General features: G+C 41.4%; 1 protein-coding gene across 2 annotated transcripts in view; it reads left to right on the forward strand.

The window, feature by feature from the left end:
• Window positions 1-23,391, forward strand: part of AR (androgen receptor) — a 227,816-nt gene that overhangs the window by 182,392 nt on the left and 22,033 nt on the right. Inside the window, exon 4 of one of the 2 annotated variants that reach the window (XM_088833922.1) lies at window positions 298-5,051. The exons of the other annotated variant lie outside the window; for it this stretch is intronic. Within the exon in view, the coding sequence (XP_088690048.1) occupies window positions 298-359 (62 nt within the window). The 3' untranslated portion in view covers window positions 360-5,051. Of the gene's footprint in view, window positions 1-297; window positions 5,052-23,391 lie in introns of those variants that run through there. 2 annotated transcript variants of the gene reach the window in all.

Raw genomic sequence — 23,391 nt, forward strand, 5'->3', positions numbered from 1 at the left:
TTTGACTCGCATAGTGACTTTAGCTACCTCTAGTCACACCTAAGTAAGATATATCATGTGTCTAGACTGTATGGATAGGTTATTGATGGAGTGGAGGACAGAAGGGCTGTCTTTGTATCTTAGAGAACCTGGCACTCTGCAACCGATGGCTGCTTGATCTTGATGCCACAAGGTCTCTAATTTAGCTTTCTCTGTAGTGTTTGGTAATGGAATCTCCTCAGCTCAGAGATACTTAAAACACATACCCTTTTGTTTTTGCTTTCAGGCCTCGATACCTGTTGATTCTTATTGTTTTAGCTATTATTACTGTTTCTGAAAGGATCCTGGAGGTGGTTGGATTCTCAGCATGGTTTCCTTAAAGACTACCTCCAGGCTGTCAACTGCCCATCTACAACAGGGATAGGCTTTTCTCTGAACATGATTTGTTTCTGCCTGCTTTGGAAAAACCACATGTCTCTAATTGCTTCAATAACCTAACCTTCTTGCCTACTTTTCATTTAGAATTTTTTTAAAATGCACTTTCTCTCTGATGAATTAACTGCTGTTTTGTTCACAGTTCATAATTTAAGTAAATAGAGTCACCTCATTTTTCTCTGTACTTCTCAATGATATACTCCCAGTTTTCAAAATGGAATGAGAAAGAAAGAATTACCTTTACCTACCATATTCTTCCTTGACCCTTTTTTCTTTCTCATTTGCTTTCCTGTTCCTCCCAAAACATTATTTATTTCTGTGTTAAGCAACTCTTGAATCCTCAACTTTTAATAAATGACATTGGCCCCTGCTTATGCCCTCCTATCCTGAACCATGGAACATGGTAGGCCTTTTAGGAATTTCAGGTTAACAGCCAAATCCCAGGTGTGGAGAAGAAACATGAAGCCCCAGGGCTTGTGGGAATTGCAAGCGTGCAGCATTTTCTTCAGGGGTTACTCTAACATATTTGAGAAGTCTCGTTCCTTCTAGGGGACTAAACTCCACACCTGAGACTCAAAATTATTAACAGATCTGCAGGTTTTAACAACCTCCATGATTATCTAGTTGAGAGGATATCCTGGTCTGATGTTGCCATGAGCACTACAAACATCCTTATCATTTGTCAGTGTTGACAAGAGCCTTGATATAAGCTCTTTCATCATTCCCCATGCTCATGGGCAGCCCACCACTGCTACTTCTGGATCACATGCCTTGGATGTAATAGAGTGATCCCAGTGCTGAAATACCACTCATAGCCTGATTCTTCAGGAGGCAAGTTTCACATTTATTCATCCGTCTATCCATTCATCCTTCCAACTAGCCAACTAGCTAGGCCTTTCATATTTCCATCATTCCATTCATCTAGTTATCCATTTAACAAATATTCCTTGAGTGCCAGCTATGTGCCAGTTTCTGTAGTAGGCATTTTGGAGGAATATAGATGAATAAGATACAATCCCTGCCCTCAAAAAGTTAAATAATTGGAGACAGGCAGTGATAACTAATACAGCTTAACTTTTAAGAATAAATAGGAAATGACTGGGAAAGAGTTGAGTGAGGTAGAGGAAAAGGACATTCAAAGCAAAGTACACAGTTTGAATAAATGCAGAGAAAGATTTTAAATAAGCATCGAGGTTTTGAGGAATACCACAAGTATTAATAGTTTAATATAGCCAGATCTGGGCTTCCCTGGTGGCTGAGATAGAAAAGAATCTGACTGCAATGTGGGAGACCTGGGTTCAATTCCTGGGTTGGGAAGATCCTCTGAAGAAGGGGATGACAACCCACTCCAGTATTCTTGCCTGGAGAATTCCATGGGCAGAGGAGCCTGGTGAACGATAGCCCATGGGGTCACAAAGAGTTGGACACGACTGAGTAACTTAACACTTTCACTTTTACTTTCATGGCTAGATCTGGGGATATAGGGAAGGCAAGCTGAAACCACATTGAAAATATACTTGGTTACTATGCTAAAAGGTTTGAACTTCAGGCAGTTGAAGAGCTATGACATGGGGTAGACATGTTCACATATCCATTTTATTTGCATGTTTGTTTTTTAAGAGAATTAGTGAGGGCTTAAGTTTTATAAAAGGAGATAGTAGGCCAGGTAGTGAGATAGAAAGAAATGTATAGCATCAATTTTGTTAAACATCTAGGATTACAGCTTTCGTTCCTAGAGTTAGTTACCTCTATTCAGATTGATACATGCAAGTACAGACCACATGCATAAGCCCTTCCCTTATACAAGCCTGTTGCCTTGATCTAGGCCAGTGCTTGTTGGTGTGAGTTCTGAGAAAAATAGTTCTGTGACATGATACATGAAAATTTACTTTTATGGTTGAATAAGTTAGAAAAACCTGCATATTATAGTCTTGATCAGGAATATTTACAGTGCATGTTATCACATCACAGACCTTGTCAAATATTGCAGTAAAATAAGCTGAGGAGCTTAGTAACTTAGGATTCCCAACTTTATCTCACACACAGAAACCTGTTTTTATATCAGTTCAGTTCAGTTCAGTTCAGTCGCTCAGTCGTGTCCGACTATTGGTGACACCATGAATCACAGCACGCCAGGCCTCCCTGTCCAGCACCAACTCCCGGAGTTCACTCAAACTCATGTCCATCGAGTCAGAGATGCCATCCAGCCATCTCATTCTCTGTCGTCCCCTTCTCCTCCCGCCCCCAATCCCGCCCAGCATCAGAGTCTTTTCCAGTGAGTCAACTCTTCGCATGAGGTGGCCAAAGCATTGCAGTTTCAACTTTAGTATCAGTCCTTTCCATGAACACACAGGATTGATCTCCTTTAGAATGGACTGGTTGGATCTCCTTGCAGTCCAAGGGACTCTCAAGAGTCTTCTCCAACACCACAGTTCAAAAGCATCAATTCTTCGGCGATCAGCTTTCTTCACAGTCCAACTCTCACATCCATACATGACCATGGGAAAAACCATAGCCTTGACTAGACGGACCTTGGTTGGCAAAGTAATGTCTGTGCTTTTTAATATGCTATCAAGGTTGGTCATAACTTTCCTTCCAAGGAGTAAGCGTCTTTTGATTTCATGGCTGCAATCAGCATCTGCAGTGATTTTGGAGCCCCAAAATATAAAATCTGACACTTTTCCCACTGTTTTTCCATCTACTTCCCATGAAGTGATGGGACAGATGCCATGATCTTTGTTTTCTGAATGTTGAGCTTCAAACCAACCTTTTCACTCTCCTCTTTCACTTTCATCAAGAGGCTTTTGAGTTCCTCTTCACTTTCTGCCATAAGGGTGGTGTCATCTGCATATCTGAGGTTATTGATATTTCTCCCGGCAATCTTGATTCCAGCTTGTGCTTCTTTCAGCCCAGCGTTCCTCATGATGTACAGTGCATATAAGTTAAATAAGCAGGGTGACAATATACAACCTTGATGTACTCCTTTTCCTATTTGGAACCAGTCTGTAGTTCCATGTCCAGTTCTAACTGTTGCTTCCTGACCTGCATACAAGGGACTGGAATGCAAAAGAAGGAAGTCAAGAAACACCTGGAGTAACAGGCAAATTTGGCCTTGGAGCACGGAATGAAGCAGGGCAAAAGCTAATAGAGTTTTGCCAAGAGAACTCATTGGTCATAGCAAACACCCTCTTCCAACAACACAAGAGAAGACTCTACACATGGACATCACCAGATGGTCAACACCAAAATCAGATTGATTATATTATTTGCAGCCAAAGATGGAGAAGCTGTATACAGTTAGCAAAAACAAGACCAGGAGCTGACTGTGGCTCAGATCATGAACTCCTTATTGCCAAATTCAGACTTAAATTGAAGAAAGTAGGGAAAACCACTAGACCATTCAGATATGACCTAAATCAAATCCCTTATGATAATACAGTGTAAGTGAGAAATAGATTTTAGGGACTAGATCTGATAGATAGGGTGCCTGATGAAATCTGGACAGAGATTTGTGACATTGTACAGGAGTCAGGGACCAAGATCATCCCCATGGAAAAGAAATGCAATAAAGCAAAATGGCTGTCTGAGGAGGTCTTACAAACAACTGTGAAAAGAAGAGAGTGAAAAGCAAAGGAGAAAAGGAAAGATATAAGCATCTGAATGCAGAGTTCCAAAGAATAGCAAGGAGAGATAAGAAAGCCTTCCTCAGTGATGAATGCAAAGAAATAGAGGAAAACAACAAAATAGGAAAAACAAGAGATCTCTTCAAGAAAATTAGAGATATCAAGGGAACATTTCGTGCAAAGATGGGCTCGGTGAAGGACAGATATAGCATGAACGTAACAGAAGCAAAAGATGTTAAGAAGAGGTGGCAAGAATACACAGAAGAACTGTACAAAAAAGATCTTCACGACCAAGATTTTCACGATGGCGTGATCACTTACCTGGAGCCAGACATCTTGGAATGTGAAGTAGGTTCAGTTCAGTTCAGTGCAGTCGCTCAGTCGTGTCCGACTCTCCGCGACCCCATGAATTACAGCACGCCAGGCCTCCCTGTCCATCACCAACTCCCGGAGTACACTCAAACTCATGTCCACAGAGTCGGTGATGCCATCCAGCCATCTCATTCTCCGTTGTCCCCTTCTCCTCCCGCCCCCAACCTTTCCCAGCATCAGAGTCTTTTCCAGTGAGTCAACTCGTCGCATGAGGTGGCCAAAGTACTGCAGTTTCAGCTTTAGCATCAGTCCCTCCAATGAACATCTAGGATGGATCTCCTTTAGAATGGACTGGTTGGATCTCCTTGCAGTATAAGGGACTCTCAAGAGTCTTCTCCAACACCACAGTTCAAAAGCATCGATTCTTCAGCAATCAGCTTTCTTCACAGTCCAACTCTCACATCCATACATGACCACGGGAAAAACCATTGCCTTGACTAGACGGACCTTGGTTGGCAAAGTAATGTCTCTGCTTTTTAATATACTATCAAGGTTGGTCATAACTTTCCTTCCAAGGAGCAAACGTCTTTTAATTTCATGGCTGCAATCAGCATCCGCAGTGATTTTGGAGCCCAAAAATATAAAGTCTGACACTGTTTCCACTGTTTCCCCATCTATTTCCCATGAAGTGATGGGACCAGATGCCATGATCTTTGTTTTCTGAATGTTGAGCTTCAAGCCAACCTTTTCACTCTCCTCTTTCACTTTCATCAAGAGGCTTTTGAGTTCCTGTTCACTTTCTGCCATAAGGGTAGTGTCATCTGCATATCTGAGGTTATTGACATATCTCCCAGCAATCTTGATTCCAGCTTGTGCTTCTTCCAGCCCAGCGTTCCTCATGATGTACTCTGCATATAATTTAAATAAGCAAGGTGACAATATACAACCTTGACGTACACCTTTTCCTATTTGGAACCAGTCTGTTGTTCCATGTCCAGTTCTAACTGTTGCTTCCTGACCTGCATACAGGTTTCTCAAGAGGCAGGTCAGGTGGTCTGGGATTCCCATCTCTTTCAGAATGTTCCACAGTTTATTGTGATCGACACAGTCAAAGGCTTTGGCATAGTCAATGAAGCAGAAATAGATGTTTTTCTGGAACTCTCTTGCTTTCTCCATGATCCAGCGGATGTTGGCAATTAGATCTCTGGTGCCTCTGCCTTTTCTAAAACCTGCTTGAACATCTGGGAGTTCACGTGGGCCTTAAAGAGCATCAGTGCAAACAAAGCTAGTGGAGGTGATGAAATTCCATTTGAGCTATTTCAAATCCTGAAAAGCGATGCTGTGAAAGTGCTGCACTCAATATGCCAGCAAATTTGGAAAACTCAGCAGTGGCCACAGGACTGGAAAAGGTCAGTCATCATTCCAATACCAAAGAAAGGCAATGCCAAAGAATGCTCAAACTACCGCACAATTGCACTCATCTCACACCCTAGTAAAGTTATGCTCAAAATTCTCCAAGCCAGGCTTCAGCAATATGTGAACCGTGAACTTCCAGATGTTCATGCAGGTTTTAGAAAAGGCAGAGGCACCAGAGATCAAATTGTCAACATCCGTTGGATCATGGAGAAAGCAAGAGAGTTCCAGAAAAACTGCTAAGGAGGCCTGGCATGCTGTGATTCGTGGGGTCGCAAAGAGTCGGACACGACTGAGCGACTGAATTGAACTGAACTGAATATCCTATAAAACCGATTTTTTTTGGAATGTACTTTGGAAAACTTGGTTATAGATAAATACTCTCTCCTATAAGTAGATGATACCCTAGCCCAGGTCATGCATTTATAGATGTGTATATCTACATGTATATTGCTCACAAGGAGAATCAATTAAGAATGACTTCATGACCAAGAGCCAACAATCTTCAGCACATCTCAAGAGTATGCACCAATGCCTTCTAAAACAACTAACGTATGCCATGTTGGGTATATAGTATTATTGTCATACACAAAGGATAGTATATAATTCAGGTCAAAGCAGGGTTACTAAGTAACTTATCTAATGGTCATAGGTACATATTCCTTACCCAAGGAGCATGCTAGATACATTATTTCTGAGAAACATGATGACTAGCATCATGCAAAGTGATCACTAAATATTTTGGTTATCTATTCTACCCTAAAGTTTCATAGTCCTTTTTCTCTGACTAGCATTCCAATATCCACCCAGAACCTCATCATGGTGCTACCACAAACCTTCATTATTCATGTCAGAGGCCTAGAAATCACAAATTTTAAGACTTTGGGTCCCACTGCCCACTCAATGATTTAATCCCCTCAAAACACTTTCAGCAAGCAGCAGAATATAGTATCATAAAGACTCAACAATGTAGAACTCAGTTAATGAAATTTCTTCCCTTCTACTTTGACTCTATAGGTAAGAGCCCCAAAAGTCTCTAGGCTGGAGATGCTAGCAGTAAATCTCAATTTTGAGAAATGCTACTCCCCACACAAATTTCTTAGATACTTAAGTACTTCTACAGATCTGCATAATTGAGGCATGCACAGAAGAGTATAATTGCCATATAAATTTTGACATCAACATGTATATTTGGCCCAGCAGTTACAGTTTCTGGTTTTCTTTTTTCTTTTTGTGTTTTGGTTTCGTGTTTTAGGAGGTCCTCTGTATAGTGGTGATGTACATGTGTAGAGACCAGGAGCTGACTGTGGCTCAGATCATGAACTCCTTATTGCCAAATTCAGACTTAAATGGAAGAAAGTAGGGAAAACCACTACACCATTCAGATATGACCTAAATCAAATCCCTTATGATTATACAGTAGAAGTGAGAAATAGATTTAAGGGACTAGATCTGATAGATAGAGTGCCTGATGATCTCTGGACGGAGGTTTGTGACATTCTACAGGAGACAGGGACCAAGACCATCCCCATGGAAAAGAAATGCAAAAAAGCAAAATGGCTGTCTGAGGAGGCCTTACAAATAGCTGTGAAAAGAAGAGAAGCGAAAAGCAAAGGAGAAAAGGAAAGATATAAGCATCTGAATGCAGAGTTCCAAAGAATAGCAAGGAGAGATCAGAAAGTCTTCCTCAGTGATCAATGCAAAGAAATAGAGGAAAAAAACAGAATAGGAAAAACAAGAGACCTCTTCAAGAAAATTAGAAATTCCAAGGGAACATTTCATGCAAAGATGGGCTCGATAAAGGACAGAAATGGTATGGACCTAACAGAAGCAGAAGATATTAAGAAGAGGTGGCAGGAATACACAGAAGAACTGTACAAAAAAGATCTTCACGAGCAAGATAGTCACGATAACGTGATCACTGACCTAGAGCCAGACATCTTGGAATGTGAAGTCAAGTGGGCCTTAGAAAGCATCACTACTAACAAAGCTAGTGGAGGTGATGGAATTCCAGTTGAGCTGTTTCAAGTCTTGAAAGATGATGCTGTGAAAGTGCTGCACTCAATATGCCAGCAGATTTGGAAAACTCAGCAGTGGCCACAGGACTGGAAGAGGTCAGTCTTCATTCCAATCCCAAAGAAAGGCAATGCCAAAGAATGCTCAAACTACCGCACAATTGCACTCATCTCACACGCTAGTAAAGTCATGCTCAAAATTCTCCAAGCCAGGCTTCAGCAGTATGTAAACCGTGAACTCCCAGATGTTCAAGCAGGTTTTAGAAAAGGCAGAGGCACCAGAGATCAAATTGCCAACATCCGCTGGATCATAGAGAAAGCAAGAGATTTCCACAAGAGCATCTATTTCTGCTTCATTGACTATGCCAAAGCCTTTGACTGTGTGGATCACAATGAACTGTGGAAAATTCTTCAAGAGATGGGAATACCAGACCACCTGACCTGCCTCTTGAGAAATCTGTATGCAGGTCAGGAAGCAATAGTCAGAACTGTACATGGAACAACAGACTGGTTCCAAATAGGAAAAGGAGTATGTCAAGGCTGTATATTGTCAACTTGCTTATTTAACTTATATGCAGAGTACATCATGAGGAGCGCTCGGCTGGAAGAAGCACAAGCTGTAATCAAGATTGCCAGGAGAAATATCAATAACCTCAGGTGTGCACATGACACCACCCTTATGGCAGAAATTGAAGAGGAACTAAAAAGCCTCTTGATGAAAGTGAAAGAGGAGAGTGAAAAGTTTGGCTTGAAGCTCAACATTCAGAAAACAAAGATCATGGCATCTGTCCCATCACTTCATGGGAAATGGAAAAACAGTGGAAACAGTGTCAGACTTTATTTTTCTGGGCTCCAAAATCACTGCAGGTGCTGATTGCAGCCATGAAATTAAAAGACGCTTACTCCTTGGAAGGAAAGTTATGACCAACCTTGATAGTATATTAAAAAGCAGAGACATTACTTTGCCAACCAAGGTCCGTCTAGTCAAGGCAATGGTTTTTCCCGTGGTCATGTATGGATGTGAGAGTTGGACTGTAAAGAAAGCTGATCGCCGAAGAATTGATGCTTTTGAACTGTGGTGCTGGAGAAGACTCTTGAGAGTCCCTTGGACTGCAAGGAGATCCAACCAGTCCATTCCAAAGGAGATCAATCCTGGGTGTTCATTGGAAGGTCTGATGCTAAACCTGAAACTCCAATACTTTGGCCACCTCATGCGACGAGTTGACTCATTGGAAAAGACTCTGATGCTGGGAATGTTTGGGGGTGGGAGGAGAAGGGGACGACAGAGAATGAGATGGCTGGATGGTATCACCGAATCTGTGGACATGAGTTTGAGTGTACTCCCGGAGTTGGTGCTGGACAGGGAGGCCTGGCGTGCTGTGATTCATGGGGTCACGGAGAGTCAGACACGACTGAGCAACTGAACTGAACTGTATAGTGGAAGTAGCTTGATGGACTAGGATACAGAAAGGCATTGTTTTTCGTCCTAGCTCTGCCACTTACTATCTTGATGACCTTGGGTAAATCATTAAATCTCTCTGAGCCTCACTTTCCCCAACTCAATTTCCTAACTACATTATGGGAATAATAAAATCTTCCTTACAAAATTGTGGTAAATTTGTAAAGAAACTAACACATAGTAGGTACACAATAAATATCACTGTACTTCCTTTTTCAGATGAAAATTGGTCTGTGCGCTCCCAGTCACCACTGGAGCCTGTTCTCTTTGCTATAGCAGTGTGGATTTTGGCACTGGTTCCTTGTTTCTCTAGTCTCTGAATTTCCCTTGAATTAACCCTTGTAATCTGTCCTCCAAGGCCAATATTGCCATCTTCCAATTGGTTACATACATATTTGGTGACATATTGGAGAGTAAAAGTTATCTTTCTCTCTAATTGTAGTTCTCAAGTGAACTTTTATGTGGAATTACCTCCAAACCACGTTGTTTGGAACAGCATATATATGCTGTAGTCTGTCTCTGAATATTTGTTTTTACAGAACAATGGTTAAAAGTAAATAACTTTCTCTGATCATCAAAATTGATGATATCTGATTCTGAATAAGTATCTCACTTGTAAAATCACCACTTAAAATCCTTGAGTTTTTAAAGTGTAATAGCAACAGATTTTATTGTTGTTTACTTTTGCTGTGCTTCAAATTCCCTCAGTTGCTTTTGAGAGAGTAAAATAATGTCATAGGCAATATTTTTTGAAGGTACTATGCAGAAAGCACAGTGTACTATGTACACAGCACACAAAGGTCATATATACAAAAACAGGTATTTTCCAAATATAACAATTTAGAAAAATACTTCATATGAGCTGATAACATAGCTGTTTGTATGAAAACCTTTTACTTTTGATTAAAAAAAACTGCCACTTGTTCTTACAAATTGGAGAATGTATTCCTTAAGATCAGCAGAAGTGTTTAGAATATTTTCATATTGTCTTGAACTTCTACATAGACAATTTAGCTGAGAAATATGCTTTTTAAGAGACTTTTATACATCCTTTGGGATCATGTTTGTATGAAGTAGAACTAAGGGGAAAACATACAACCATCCAGAAACCAGTAGAACCTTCAAATTGTCTATTACCGAAAATATTTTCATGACAACAGATATATAGAAAGTAAACTGCAAATGGCATGGCTACCCTGGACCACCTCTTTTAGAACCAAGTTCCATTCCCTTCAGTCCATTTCATCCTTGCTACAGTTTTTAGATCTCTTAAGCCTAGCATAGAATGTATTTTTTCCACTGTTTAATACCCTATTTGACCAGTGGTTCTGTGGCTGAAGGGAAAATTGATTGTTGAGGGACATTTCAGACTTTTAACAGTCAACAATTAAAAAAAAAAATGTAAGCACCAATCCTGAAGAAATCACCTGTGAAAAACTTGGACTGGCATTTGGAACTAAAAAGAAAATCTGGATCTTGACCAAGACAAAAGGTCACCAGCCTGGGCCTGCACAGTGTGGTGTATCATGCTGACCACAATGAAACTGGAAGAGACTGAGGACTCTCACCAGGGTGGAAAATGAGGCATAGAAGCTTTGATTAGTGAGCTGTTAGGTGCAGAGACATTAATTTTGAAGCATTACCATCTCTAGGCTGAGTAATAATGCTTGTAATATTATGGGATTGTTTGCTGCTACAAGAAATTCAGAAGACCAAATAGGGAGTTTTTGTTGGCCTCTGAGTGGCTATAAGGAAGCTGTTAAATTTCACCTCCCTTCTGTCCCTCCATATCCTTTCCTCTCAACCACAACCACCACTTAATTCTTGCCCAAGAGGCACATACAAGCACATATATGTCCTTTAGTATATTGATCAATAAAGCAGAAAAGAAAGAGAAAGAGGAAAAGCCCCCAAAACTCCAAATAAAGAATTTTCCATTTCCCAGTCTCACTTCTGTCTTACAGGTAGATAGGAAATGAGAAGAAAACCTCTAGTCCAAAATAGCAGACACCCCTTCTCCCCAACTTTGCATTGCTGCCTCCTACATCACCTGGAATGCGAAACTTGGGGACTTAAGCCCCTGCTCCTCAACAGAAACTCTGCTGTTGGTTCTGGGGACTACTCTCTTAGTTGATTACTCCTCCCAGTGAGGCTGATGGTATTTCCCTACCTCATAGCTATGTGAGGACTAAGTATTAGAGTTACCAATTCATGTAGCCACGACTATCATGATCGTTGTTTTCTATAATATGACTTGGTATTAGCAGAGGGCCTTTTGATTGTTTTTGATCATATATGATGGCATCAGGCACTGACTCAAGTGGATGCAGTGAAGCTCTGGTGTAGTTCCTTGCTTTCTAGTGTGCTACTGTTGCAGAGAAGCTTAGCTAACGGGACTCAAAGTGCTGCTTTGAACAAGAAGCCACTGTCCCTATCTGAGGCTCCTGTGGTCATTTTCACTTGGTTATTTTACAATTCACAAGTTTCCTCTTACCTCTATTTTGCTGGACCTCTGCCATGGAGCTAGATCGTAACCTTAGGCTCCATCATTGAGCTGAAGGTAATAGCTGATCCATACAAGTTCAGTAAACAAAGACCAGATTTCTGATTACCCTGGAGGAACACCTCCAAGAAGCCAGTCAGCCATCTCTTCAAACAGACCAGGAGAGTACAGTCAGACATTCTTTTTCTCCCTATTCTCAAAGTTAATGTGACTTCCCTTTTAGCAGTGTACACACACTTGAACTTTTCATAAAGTGAAAGAAGGCAAAATCTAAGAACCAGTGCCTAGTTTCTTGTTTTCTATTTAAATTAAGATGATGGAAGAAAGTTGATAAGACTTTACGTCTTAACTTCTAGCTTTAGTGCCCCACACTATTCACTTATACCATATACTTGCTTCTCCATCAAGTGTGATACTTTGTTCTTCTCCCAAGCCAGCCTCAAACTTTGCATTGATGTAAGAGGAGAGAGCCTTAAAATTTACAATGTTTTGCTATGCTCTGTCTCTGCCTCAGAGACTTCATATTGAAGCTAGCTTCCTTGGTGGATGTGGAATCTTTGAGGCCAGGGGCTGACAAATGTGAGGGTGAGAAGCACCCTTCCAGCCTTACCTGGAGCCTGCATTTTCCACCCTCTTCCTTCTCCTTTCTCCTCCTACACACACACACACACACATCTCTCTCCTTCCCCTGACTCTACAACATTCTGGAGAAAAACCAAGGAAGGACTTCAAGGAGGGAAGGGAATTAATTTCCCCCTCTTTGGGGCAGAATTTTAATCTCCAGGCCAACAAGAGTTTCCCTAATGTGAATTGAAAGGCTAATGTGGTTTATTTTTTAACTGCTTTCTGTTTGTTTGAATGTTGCATATTTCTGCCAGTGAATATTCCTTTAATAAAGCCATTAATGCACCAATGGCATTTTCTTATTTACAACAGACTGACAGAATTAATGCTGTTAACATTAGGCCTTTTTTTCTTTTTCTTTTTTCTTTCTTTCTTTTTTTTTTTTTCTCTCATTTGCTTTCCAGGTCATGCTGACCTGTTCGGCTTGGACTGTTTCACATTTGTTTTTAATGTCAGTTTAAATGTAATTGTAAAAGCATGTATGCTCTAAATTCATGTAGTTACTTTTTCCAGTGGAAAAGCTTGATATGTGAAACCATTTCCAGGCTCTGTAATTTCACATGAGCAGGTTTTTGGTAATGACCTTATGCCCCTCACCCAGAATGGTATCTGGACAGTGAACCTCTTTCTTCTGGCTCTGTAGTCAGAGAGAGAAGACTTGGAAATATTTTCTGCCAGATCCTGTGCTTTGGCAAGCATGTGCAGCATTGCATATCATTCTATTATTAATTACGTTTACTCCTTCATGAACTAAAAAACATTGGACTAAATAGTCCAACATAAACCTTGAAAGATAAAATTTGATATTCTTTTTCCTGGCTATCCCTCTGACTCAGGATTGGAACTGGGAGAATGGGGGCATGAGCGGAAGGACCAAGAAGCCTTCTTGCCTGGGAGAATTTGGCCTACACTTGTTTGTGTACACTTACACTTGGATGCACCCCCTACTAATCTCTCACTCCATGCCTGCCAAGAACTGGCTCTGTTCCCTGTCTCTTATCCCTGTCCTAGTTATTCCCCACTCATCTCCAGCTGACCCTTCTCCCCACTAACATGCTACCCTACCTGATAAAATTGAAAGAGTACTACCCGAAAAGTCAGGATACCTGATTCTAGTTCCTGCTCTGCTACTATCTAGCTGTGTGACCTTGGGTAAGACTTGGTTTTGGCCTTCAGTCTGCTCATCTTTAAAATGGGGATTAGTTTCAATAGGAAAAGAAGAAATAGACAGCACTTGGGCCCTTCAAGCATCTTGTTGGCAATGGAATCTTTTCTTCAAACAAAATCTGATGCAGAGCCCCAAAAGAAGATACAGAATAAAGCACTGCTTTGAAGGAAGGCAGGGTTATTGGAGTCATATGCTCACCCCACTTTGCTTCCTCTCAGGGCCCTTTAAAAATCTTTGGGGCTCCATTACTGCAGTAGATTGATGTCTGGGGGAACTTCCAATTTGTTTCTGTCTCCTAATTGGTTTAAATCCCTGTCAAAACTCTGTATGTTTCATAAGTTAGCTTTTTCAGAGAGAAATTCATCTACCTGAGATAAAGGAAATGATATGTAGTAATGTAGGGCTTAGCAACTAGCAAGAGAATAAGAGGCATCATGTATTGTCTTACAGAATTTATTCTGTGCTAAGCACCTTACATGTATTCTCTTAGGTAAAGTTATAACAACTCTGTGAGGTAGATCTTATAATTATCTTAGGATTCTTAAACCTGTCAGTATGGCCCTCAATCTTTGGCTTGAGACCAGTTGCCCAAAATGGAAGGCAATATTTTTATAGGTTGCTACCCTAAACAGATTTTCAGAATGTTGTCTAGCTAGAGATTCATTCTTGGAAAATGTCATCACCTGCCCATTGGGATACACTTTCATAAAATTCAGAGCACTTTCATTGAGATCATCTCACTTTCTCCTAATAATAGTCTTATGCAGTAGTTTGATCCGATGAGAAATGTGAGGTGTAGAAGGAATCAAGGTATATGTTCAAGCTCAGATACCCCATAAGACTGTGACTACCGCTACCAGTAATAAAAATCCCTTTATTGTGAGTACCGTTTTAGAATTCTGATGTCATCATTGCATTCTGCCTCCTTAAGTTCAGTGAAATTTTTCACCATGCTGCGGTCTTGAAGGGTTCTTCTGGTGGTGCTGAATCTTCCCTTTACTCTCAGACACCACCACAGTGTCTATATTCCTCATTAGCAGCCTTATTAATTAGATGCTAATAGACTTCCCAATTTATAGATGTGGAAATTAATGTACAGAGAGGCTAAGTCTTGCCCAAAGTCACATAGCTAAGTAAACAGTTGAGCCAGGCTTAACCCTGAGGCAGTCTGACTCTAGGTTATTTACTGTTAACTACTATACTTTATACACATATCAAGAAACTAAAAGCAAAAGAAGGAAAAGGATGTTCTAGAGATCATACAGCGGGCTCCCCTGGTTCTTAATCCAGTGTTTCTCTGAATATCTAAGCCTAAAGTTGTACAATGAGTTCCCCTGACTCTAATCCTAGTGGATAGAAAGATGGTTGGCATGATTTAAGCCAGAGGCCACAAATTGGTTTTCCACAGGCCAAAACTGACTTGCAGAATTTTGTTTGTCTAGCATAAACAGACTTAGACTGCCCCTAGGCAGGGCATCAATCACTTTTCACTGTCCCCAACCCACCCTATTTCAAGCCACTCCAGTACTATTGCCTAGAAAATCCCATGGATGGAGGAGCCTGGTTGGCTGTAGTCCGTGGGGTCGCTAAGGGTCGGACACGACTGAGCGACTTCACATTCACTTTTCACTTTCACACATTGGAGAAGGAAATGGCAACCCACTCCAGTGTTCTTGCCTGGAGAATCCCAGGGACGGGGGAGCCTGGTGGGCTTCCGTCTATGGGGTCGCACCGAGTCGGACACGACTGAAGTGACTTAGCAGCAGCAGCAGGCTGTTTTAACTCATTTATGTATCTGTTTGATTAGTGAAGATAATCAAGCTCATGACCCATAGATTTAAGTATTATAAGTATTTATAATTTTATAAATTATAAATTTATATATATATGTATTATAAGTATTAAGTATATATAAGTATTATAATATATACCTGTGCACGCACACACACACACACATAATTGCAAACATTCACATAAGTATAGCCTAGTCTGGTTTCACAAAGAATTTGAAGCTCTGCACCAAATGTACCTTTGTGTTTAGTCAGCATTTAGAATTACACTTAAGACCTGAATTCAGTTTTATAGGCAATTATGTGCTGAATAAACTCAGCTACTTTTTTTTCATTTCATAACGTGTCACTCTTCCCTTCTCTGCTATTTCTGCTGCTACTGCTAAGTCACTTCAGTCGTGTCCGACTCTGTGTGACCCCATAGACGGCAGCCCATCAGGCTCCCCCATCCTTGGGATTCTCCAGGCAAGAACATTGGAGTGGGTTGCCATTTCCTTCTCCAATGTGTGAAAGTGAAAAGGGAAAGTGAAGTCGCTCAGTCATGTCTTACTCGTAGCGACCCCATGGACTGCAGCCTACCAGGCTCCGCCGTCCATGGGATTTTCTAGGCAAGAGTACTGGAGTGGCTTGCCAATGCCTTCTCCGATTTCTGGTTCTCTGTTAATCCTGCTTTCCCTCCTTCCCCATATCCAGGTTTTGTTTCCTGTAGTCTAGTCATTCTCTACTCTTCAGGAATGGATGGAGAATTAAGGAAATCCTTTTGGAGGGCTCACTAAAATGTGCCAGGCATCATTTCTCATTTAGTCCTCATAAGTGTCCTAAGAAGTAGGTGGTGGTACCCCCATTTTACAAATGAGGAAACAGAATCTCCGAGAGACTAAGCAATGGGCTCAAAGTTATTAAGCTAGTAATTGATGGAGCTGTGGTTTGAATCTAAGATTGTCTGATTCCAAAGCCTATTACCTTGCCAATACCACACTTTTTGTAAAGAAAGTGTATTAGTTTTCTGCTTCTGCATAACAAGTTACCTCAAATTTAATACCTATCAGCTCACAGTTTTGTAAGTCAGAAGTCTGACACAGCATGACTGGATTCTCAGTTCATTGTCTCACAAGGATGAAATAAAACTATTGGCCAGGCTTCATTCTAATCTGGAGTTCACAGTCCTCTTTGAAGCTCATGTGATTATGTCAGGATTCAGTGCCTTGCAGTTGTATGATAAAGGTTTCTGTTTGCTTTCTGGCTGTCCATCAGAGGCTGTTCTTATCTTCCAGAGGCTGCCCTCATTTCTTTCCCTGTGAACCTCTCCAGTTTCAAAGCCTGCAATCTTCTATATGTTGAGTCACCCTGAGTCCATGAATATCTTTCCAAAAAGAGCCCAGTACCTTTTAAGGCTTATATGATTAGGTCAAGCCCATCAAGAATAATCACCTTCAAAATTGAACTGATTTGTGACCTTAACTACATCTGTCTATTTCTTTCACAACAGCACCTATATTAGTGTTTTACTAAATAACTGGAAGAAGGCATGTGCACACCAGGCATGCGGAATCTTGGTGGCCATCTTAAAAGTCTACATATCACAGGAAGTCATTATTTTATGCTTCAAATTCCATGGTGAGATCATAGGAAGAGAAACATCCTTGACCTTAGGGAGAGGAACTTTGACTTTTAAGACTTTGGAAACTTCACCTCACCTTGCCTGTTTTCTGTCCATAGATGAGAAAACCTCTATCTTGAGGTACCAAGGAATGAGGCTGTAATAGTGCCTAATGGTCACAGTGGCTGTAGAAGCTACAGATTAATCACATCTACTTCTCCTAGGGAATGTACCTGGTTGGAAACATCATTCTCTGTTGTTGTAGAGACAGCCCTCATAGGGGTCTAATGCCACTAGGCTGAAAAGTGAACTCCCAATAGGGTCCAGGCAGCAGGATCCAGGCATGATTTAAAGGACTCCAGTCCCCTAAATATCAGGTACAGACAAGGACATGCCTTGCCAATGTCACTTTCTTGTCACTGTTTTGACCTATGATTGAAAGTCAGGGAAGAGATGAAAAGCAGCTCACATGCTATTAGAACTACCCACCTTTACTTTCCCATTTATCCGGGCTTCACTACTCAATCTGAGCAAACCAATGGGTCTCTGCCATAACACAGGGGCCTGTGGAGCCTGTTCCTGGCATGCGAGAGTTAGATCTGGCTCTGGGGCTCAGGTGCAGGAGACACAAGGGGTGTGGGGGCGGCCTTCATGGATGAAAACAAGGCCTTGGGCATTGAGTAACAGCTGAGACTAGCAATCCTCATTGTCCAGCATTCCAAGTCGTCTAGCAACATGCTGGCCTCTGCTGCAGACAGAACAGAGGATCCCCAGGCAGAATGAATGGAATCTGATTTCAATTATGTTCAGTACAGTCACTCTCTTTAGGCAGAGAGGCCAGAACACCTGGTGCAGCTTGGGCCACTGTGGCTGCAGGGACAGCACATTATACAGGTCCTGGAGGCAAGTGGGAATGCAGCTTCTCTTCCTCAAGCAGATGCCCTATAGGTCTAAAGGAGGAAGGTATGAGAATACCAGCCAAGTTTTCATTAGCACTATGCAGAGAAGGGGAATTATTTTATGTTGATGGAGTCTCCCCCAGAGTCTCTACACATATTGAACTTGGTTGTAACGAGTTTGCTTAGGTCCACGAGTCATCACCCCATTGTGAACTGAATCATTAGTGGGAGAGTCAAGGTGACAGAGTGTACTTTGCTAATTGCATCAGCACCAACTGTTCCATGTGTCCTTCCACCTTTTAGAAAAACCCATGGATTCATCTATACACTGTTCACCTGATTTTTTTTTTTATTAATAACATGAGTTCAGTTCAGTTCAGTTCACTCGCTCAGTCATGTCCGACTCTCCGCGACCCCATGAATCACAGCATGCCAGGCCTCCCTGTCCATCACCAACTCGGGCATGACAAATGAGACAGCTGCACCACAGTACAGTCTAGATTCACAGCACTATTCCATAGAACTTTGTAAGATGAAGGCTATGTTCTGAATCTGTGCTGTCCTGTGTAGCAGGCCGCAAGCAACATGTGACTTTTGAGCATTTACCAGTGTAAATTACCCAGTGGCTAGTCTCCCATCAGGAAGCTTCCATAAGCCTCTGATCCTTCTCCATCAGAGGACAGACAATATGAAAACCACAATCACAGAAAACTAACCAATCTGATCACATGAACCACAGCCTTGTCTAACTCAATGAAACTATGAACCATGATGTATAGGGCCACCCAAGAAGGTGGGTCATGATGGAAAGTTCTGACAAAATGTGGTCCACTGGAGAAGGGAATGGCAAACCACTTCAGTATTCCTGCCTTGAGAACTCCATGAACAGTATGAAAAGACAAAAAGATAGGACACTGAAAGAGGATCTCTCCAGGTTGATAGGTGCCCAATACGCTATTGGAGATCACTGGAGAAATAACTCCAGAAAGAATGATGAGATGAGCCAAAGCAAAAACAACACCCAGTTGTGGATAGGACTGGTAATAGAAGTAAAGTCTGATGCAGTAAAGAGCAATATTGCATAGGAACCTGGAAAGTTAGGTCCATGAATCAAGGTAAATTTAAAGTGGTCAAACAGGAGATGGCAAGACTGAACATTGACATTTTAGGAATCAGCGAACTAAAATGGACTTTAAAGGGTGAATTTAACTCAGATGACCATTATATCTACTACTGTGTGCAAGAATCCCTTAGAAGAAATGGAGTGGCCCTTATAGTCAACAAAAGAGTCTGAAATGCAGTACTTGAATGCAATCTCAAAAACGACAGAGTGATCTCTGTTCATTTCCAAGACAAACCATTCACTATCACAGTAATCCAAGTCTATGATCCGACGAGTAATGCTGAAGAAGCTGAAGTTGAACGGTTCTATGAAGACCTACAAGACCTTCTAGAACTAATACCCCAAAAAATATGTGCATTTCATCATAGGGAACTGGAATGCAAAAGTAGGAAGTCAAGAAACACCTGGAGTAACAGGCAAATTTGACCTTGGAACCAGAATGAAGCAGATCAAAGGCTAGTAGAGTTTTGCCAAGAAAACACATTGGTCATAGCAAACACCCTCTTCCAACAACACAAGAGAAGACTCTACATATGGACATCACTAGATGGTCAATACCGAAATCAGATTGATTATCTTCTTTGCAACCAAAGATGGAAAAGCTCTACACAGTCAGCAAAAACAAGACCAGGAGCTGACTGTAACTCAGATCGTGAACTCCTTATTGCCAAATTCAGACTTAAATTGAAGAAAGTAGGGAAAACCAATAGACCATTCAGGTATGACCTAAATAAAATCGCTTACACTTATACGGTGGAAATGACAAATAGATTTAAGGGATTAGATCTGATAGAGTGCCTGAAAAATGACGGATGGAGGTTCATGACATTGTACAGGAGGCAGGGAACAAGACCATCCCCAAGAAAAAGAAATGCAAAAAGGCAAAATGGTTTTCTGAAGAGACCTTACAAGTAGCTGTGAAAAGAAGAGAAGCAAAAGACAAAAGGAGAAAAAGAAAGACATACCCATTTGAATGCAGAGTTCCAAAGAATAGCAAGGAGAGATAAGAAAGCCTTCCTCAGTTATCAACCCAAAGAAATAGAGGAAAGCAATAGAATGGAAAAGATCAGTGATCTCTTCAAGAAAATTAGAGATACCAAGGGAACATTTCATGCAAAGATGGGCTCGATAAAGGACAGAAATGGTATGGACCTAACAGAAGCAGAAGATATTAAGAAGAGGTGGCAAGAATACACGGAAGAACTCTACAACAAAATCTTCAAGACCCAGATAATTACGATGCTATGATCACTCACCTAGAGCCAGACATCCTGGAATGTGAGGTCAAGTGGGCCTTAGGAAGCATCACAAAGCTACTGGAGGTGATGGAATTCCAGTTGAGCTATTTGAAATCCTAAAAGAAGATGCTGTGAAAGTGCTGCACTCAATAGGCCAAGAAATTTGGAAAACTCAGCAGTGGCCACAGGACTGGGAAAGATCAGTTTTCATTCTAGTCCCAAAAAAAGCAATGCCAAAGAATACTGAAACTACTGCACAATTGCACTCGTCTCACACACTAACAAAGTAATGCTCAAAATTCTCTAAGCCAGTCTTCAACAGCATGTGAACCATGAACTTCCAGATGTTCAAACTGGATTGAGAAAAGGAAGAGGAACCAGAGATCAAATTGCCAACATCTGTTGAATCATCAAAAATGCAAGAAAGTTCCAAAAAAAAACGTCTGCTTCTGCTTTTGACTATGCCAAAGCCTTTGACTGTGTGGATCACAATAAACTGTGGAAAATCTGAAAAAGATGGGAATACCAGACCACCTTAACTACCTCTTGAGAAATCTGTATGCAGGTCAAGAAACAGCAGTTAGAACTGGACATGGAACAACAGACTGGTTCCAAATAGGGAAAGGCGTATGTCAAGGCTGTATAATGTCACCCTGCTTATTTAACGTATACGCAGAGTACAACATGGGAAACACTGCGCTGGATGAAGCACAAACTGGAATCAAGATTGCCAGGAGAAATATCAATAACCATAGATATGCAGATGACACCACCCTTGTGACAGAAAGCAAAGAAGAACTAAAGAGACTGTTGATGAAAGTGAAGGAAGAGAGTGAAAAAGTTGGCTTAAAATTCAACATTCAGAAACTAAGATCATGGCATCTGGTGCCATCATTTCATGGCAAATAGATGGGGAAACACTGGAAACAGTGAGAGACTATTTTGGGGTGGCTTCAAAATCACTGCAGATGGTGACTGCAGCCATGAAATTAAAAGACGCTACTCCTTGGAAGAAAAGTCATGACCAACCTAGACAGCATATTAAAAAGCAGAGACATTACTTTGCCAACAAAGGTCCACCTAGTCAATGCTATGGTTTTTCCAGTAGTCATGTATGGATGTAAGAGTTGGACCATAAAGAAAGCTGAGCACTGAAGTATTGATGCTTTTGAATTGTGGTGTTTGAGAAGACTCTTGAGAGTCCCTTGGATTGCAAGGAGATCCAACCAGTCCATTCTAAAGGAAATCAGTCCTGAATATTCATTGGAAGGACTGATGCTGAAGCTGAAGCTAAAATAGTTTGGCCACCTGATGGGAAGAACTGACTCATTTGAAAAGACCCTGATGCTGGGAAATATTGTAGGCGGGAGGAGAAGGGGACGACAGAGGATGAGATGGTTGGATGGCCTCACTGACTCAATGGACATGAGTTTGAGCAAATTCTGGAAGTTGGTGATGGACAGGGAAGCCTGGTGTGCTGCAGTTCATGGGGTTCCAAAAGTCGGACAGGACTGAGTGACTGAACTGACTGAGTCACTGAACTGACTAAGTGAGACTAAGGAATTACTGTTTAAATTTTATTTTATTTTAATTCATTTAAGTAGCCACATGTGTCTAGTGCCTGCGGTGTTGGACATTGCAATCTTAAGGGAGCTCAGAGAGTCAGGTACTGAGATATAATAGAAATGACTTAGTCAGAAAAAGAGCTAGTATGGCACAGGGAACTCTGGATTAGGAATAAGAGCCTCCGCCCTGCCACTTGGTGACCTCACTCACTCTGGCCTCAGTCTCCCCATCCTTGACGTGAAATGTTGGATTAGCAACAGAAGTCCCACAATAAAGGCTATTGCTTGAATTTAACTTTGGGATACAAATGAGTTTTAGGAAAATTTGTAAATATTGTATGAATGCCTTCTAACTGTATGTGTATATGTATGTGTATGTTTACATGTATTGTAGGGGCCAGAAGGTGGTCAAGCATTCACTTCAGTTCACCAGAATTCCCACCATTCTCCTATAAACACATACCCAGAGAGAGAGAGAAACACATATACACACTGTATTATATGTGTAGACACTGAAGGTTCACATTCTGTGAACCCCCAGCATCTGATGAGTTCTAAGGACCTTTCCTATTTTGTTATTTTATGAATCACTAAGCAACTATAATTCCAGTCACTATAGTTCCCCAAACCTATTTCCGCTTTAGGCACCCGGCCAGAGGAATCTCATAGCTTTTTACCTTTTCCTTTCTGGATTTGATGCTATTACAGTTACTAAAGTTTAGGGTCAAGGGTGAAGGAGGAAGGCACGGAGGATATAACCCTAGTCCCACTCTTCAACTCTATTAGGCCCGAAGTAGAGTTTAAGTCTCCTAGGCGTAGGCAGTATTATATAGTAGAGAAAACATTGGCTTTACAGTCAAACTACATTAAGATATTTAGATTCTGTTTCTTGATAGTTGTGTTACCTCAGTTTACTCACTTGCAAAACAGAGATAGAAAATATTCCTCACCTCCTAAGATCATTGTGGAGTTAAATGATATAATATGTTCATAAAGTAAGGTATATAGAAGGCTGAGAAAAAGTTCAGTTCAGTTCAGTCTCTCAGTCGTGTCCGACTCTCCGCGACCCCATGAATCACAGCACGCCAGGCCTCCCTGTCCATCACCAACTCCCGGAGTACACTCAAACTCATGTCCACAGAGTCGGTGATGCCATCCAGCCATCTCATTCTCCGTCGTCCCCTTCTCCTCCTGCCCCCAACCTTTCCCAGCATCAGAGTCTTTTCCAGTGAGTCACCTCGTCGCATGAGGTGGCCAAAGTATTGCAGTTTCAGCTTTAGCATCAGTCCTTCCAATGAACACCCAGGATCGATCTCCCTTAGAATGGACTGGTTGGATCTCCTTGCAGTACTTACCCTTATATCTCTTAGTTTGCTCAGGCATAGGGCTAATTATATCTCTGTCCTCTCTCCCAGGCTGAAAGGGGAACTACATGGCTTGGCAACTTCTAAGCCCACAGTCAGAAAGTGCCAGTGATGGGGAAGAGAGTGTCTACCTCTAGAAACTGTACTAGAGGAGCAGATCCAATAAGCACTGCCAGTCTGTAGAGTTGCTTACATTAACCTGTGTCAACAATGGTTTCACCAAATGACAAGATATTGTGGGGCTCTGATGAGCTTAGTCCTGCCCATACCTTCCAGCTTGT

Source organism: Moschus berezovskii, chromosome X, assembly GCF_049115385.1.
Source record: "Moschus berezovskii isolate FMDL1 chromosome X, NW_MosBer_1.0, whole genome shotgun sequence".
NCBI lineage: Eukaryota > Metazoa > Chordata > Mammalia > Artiodactyla > Moschidae > Moschus > Moschus berezovskii.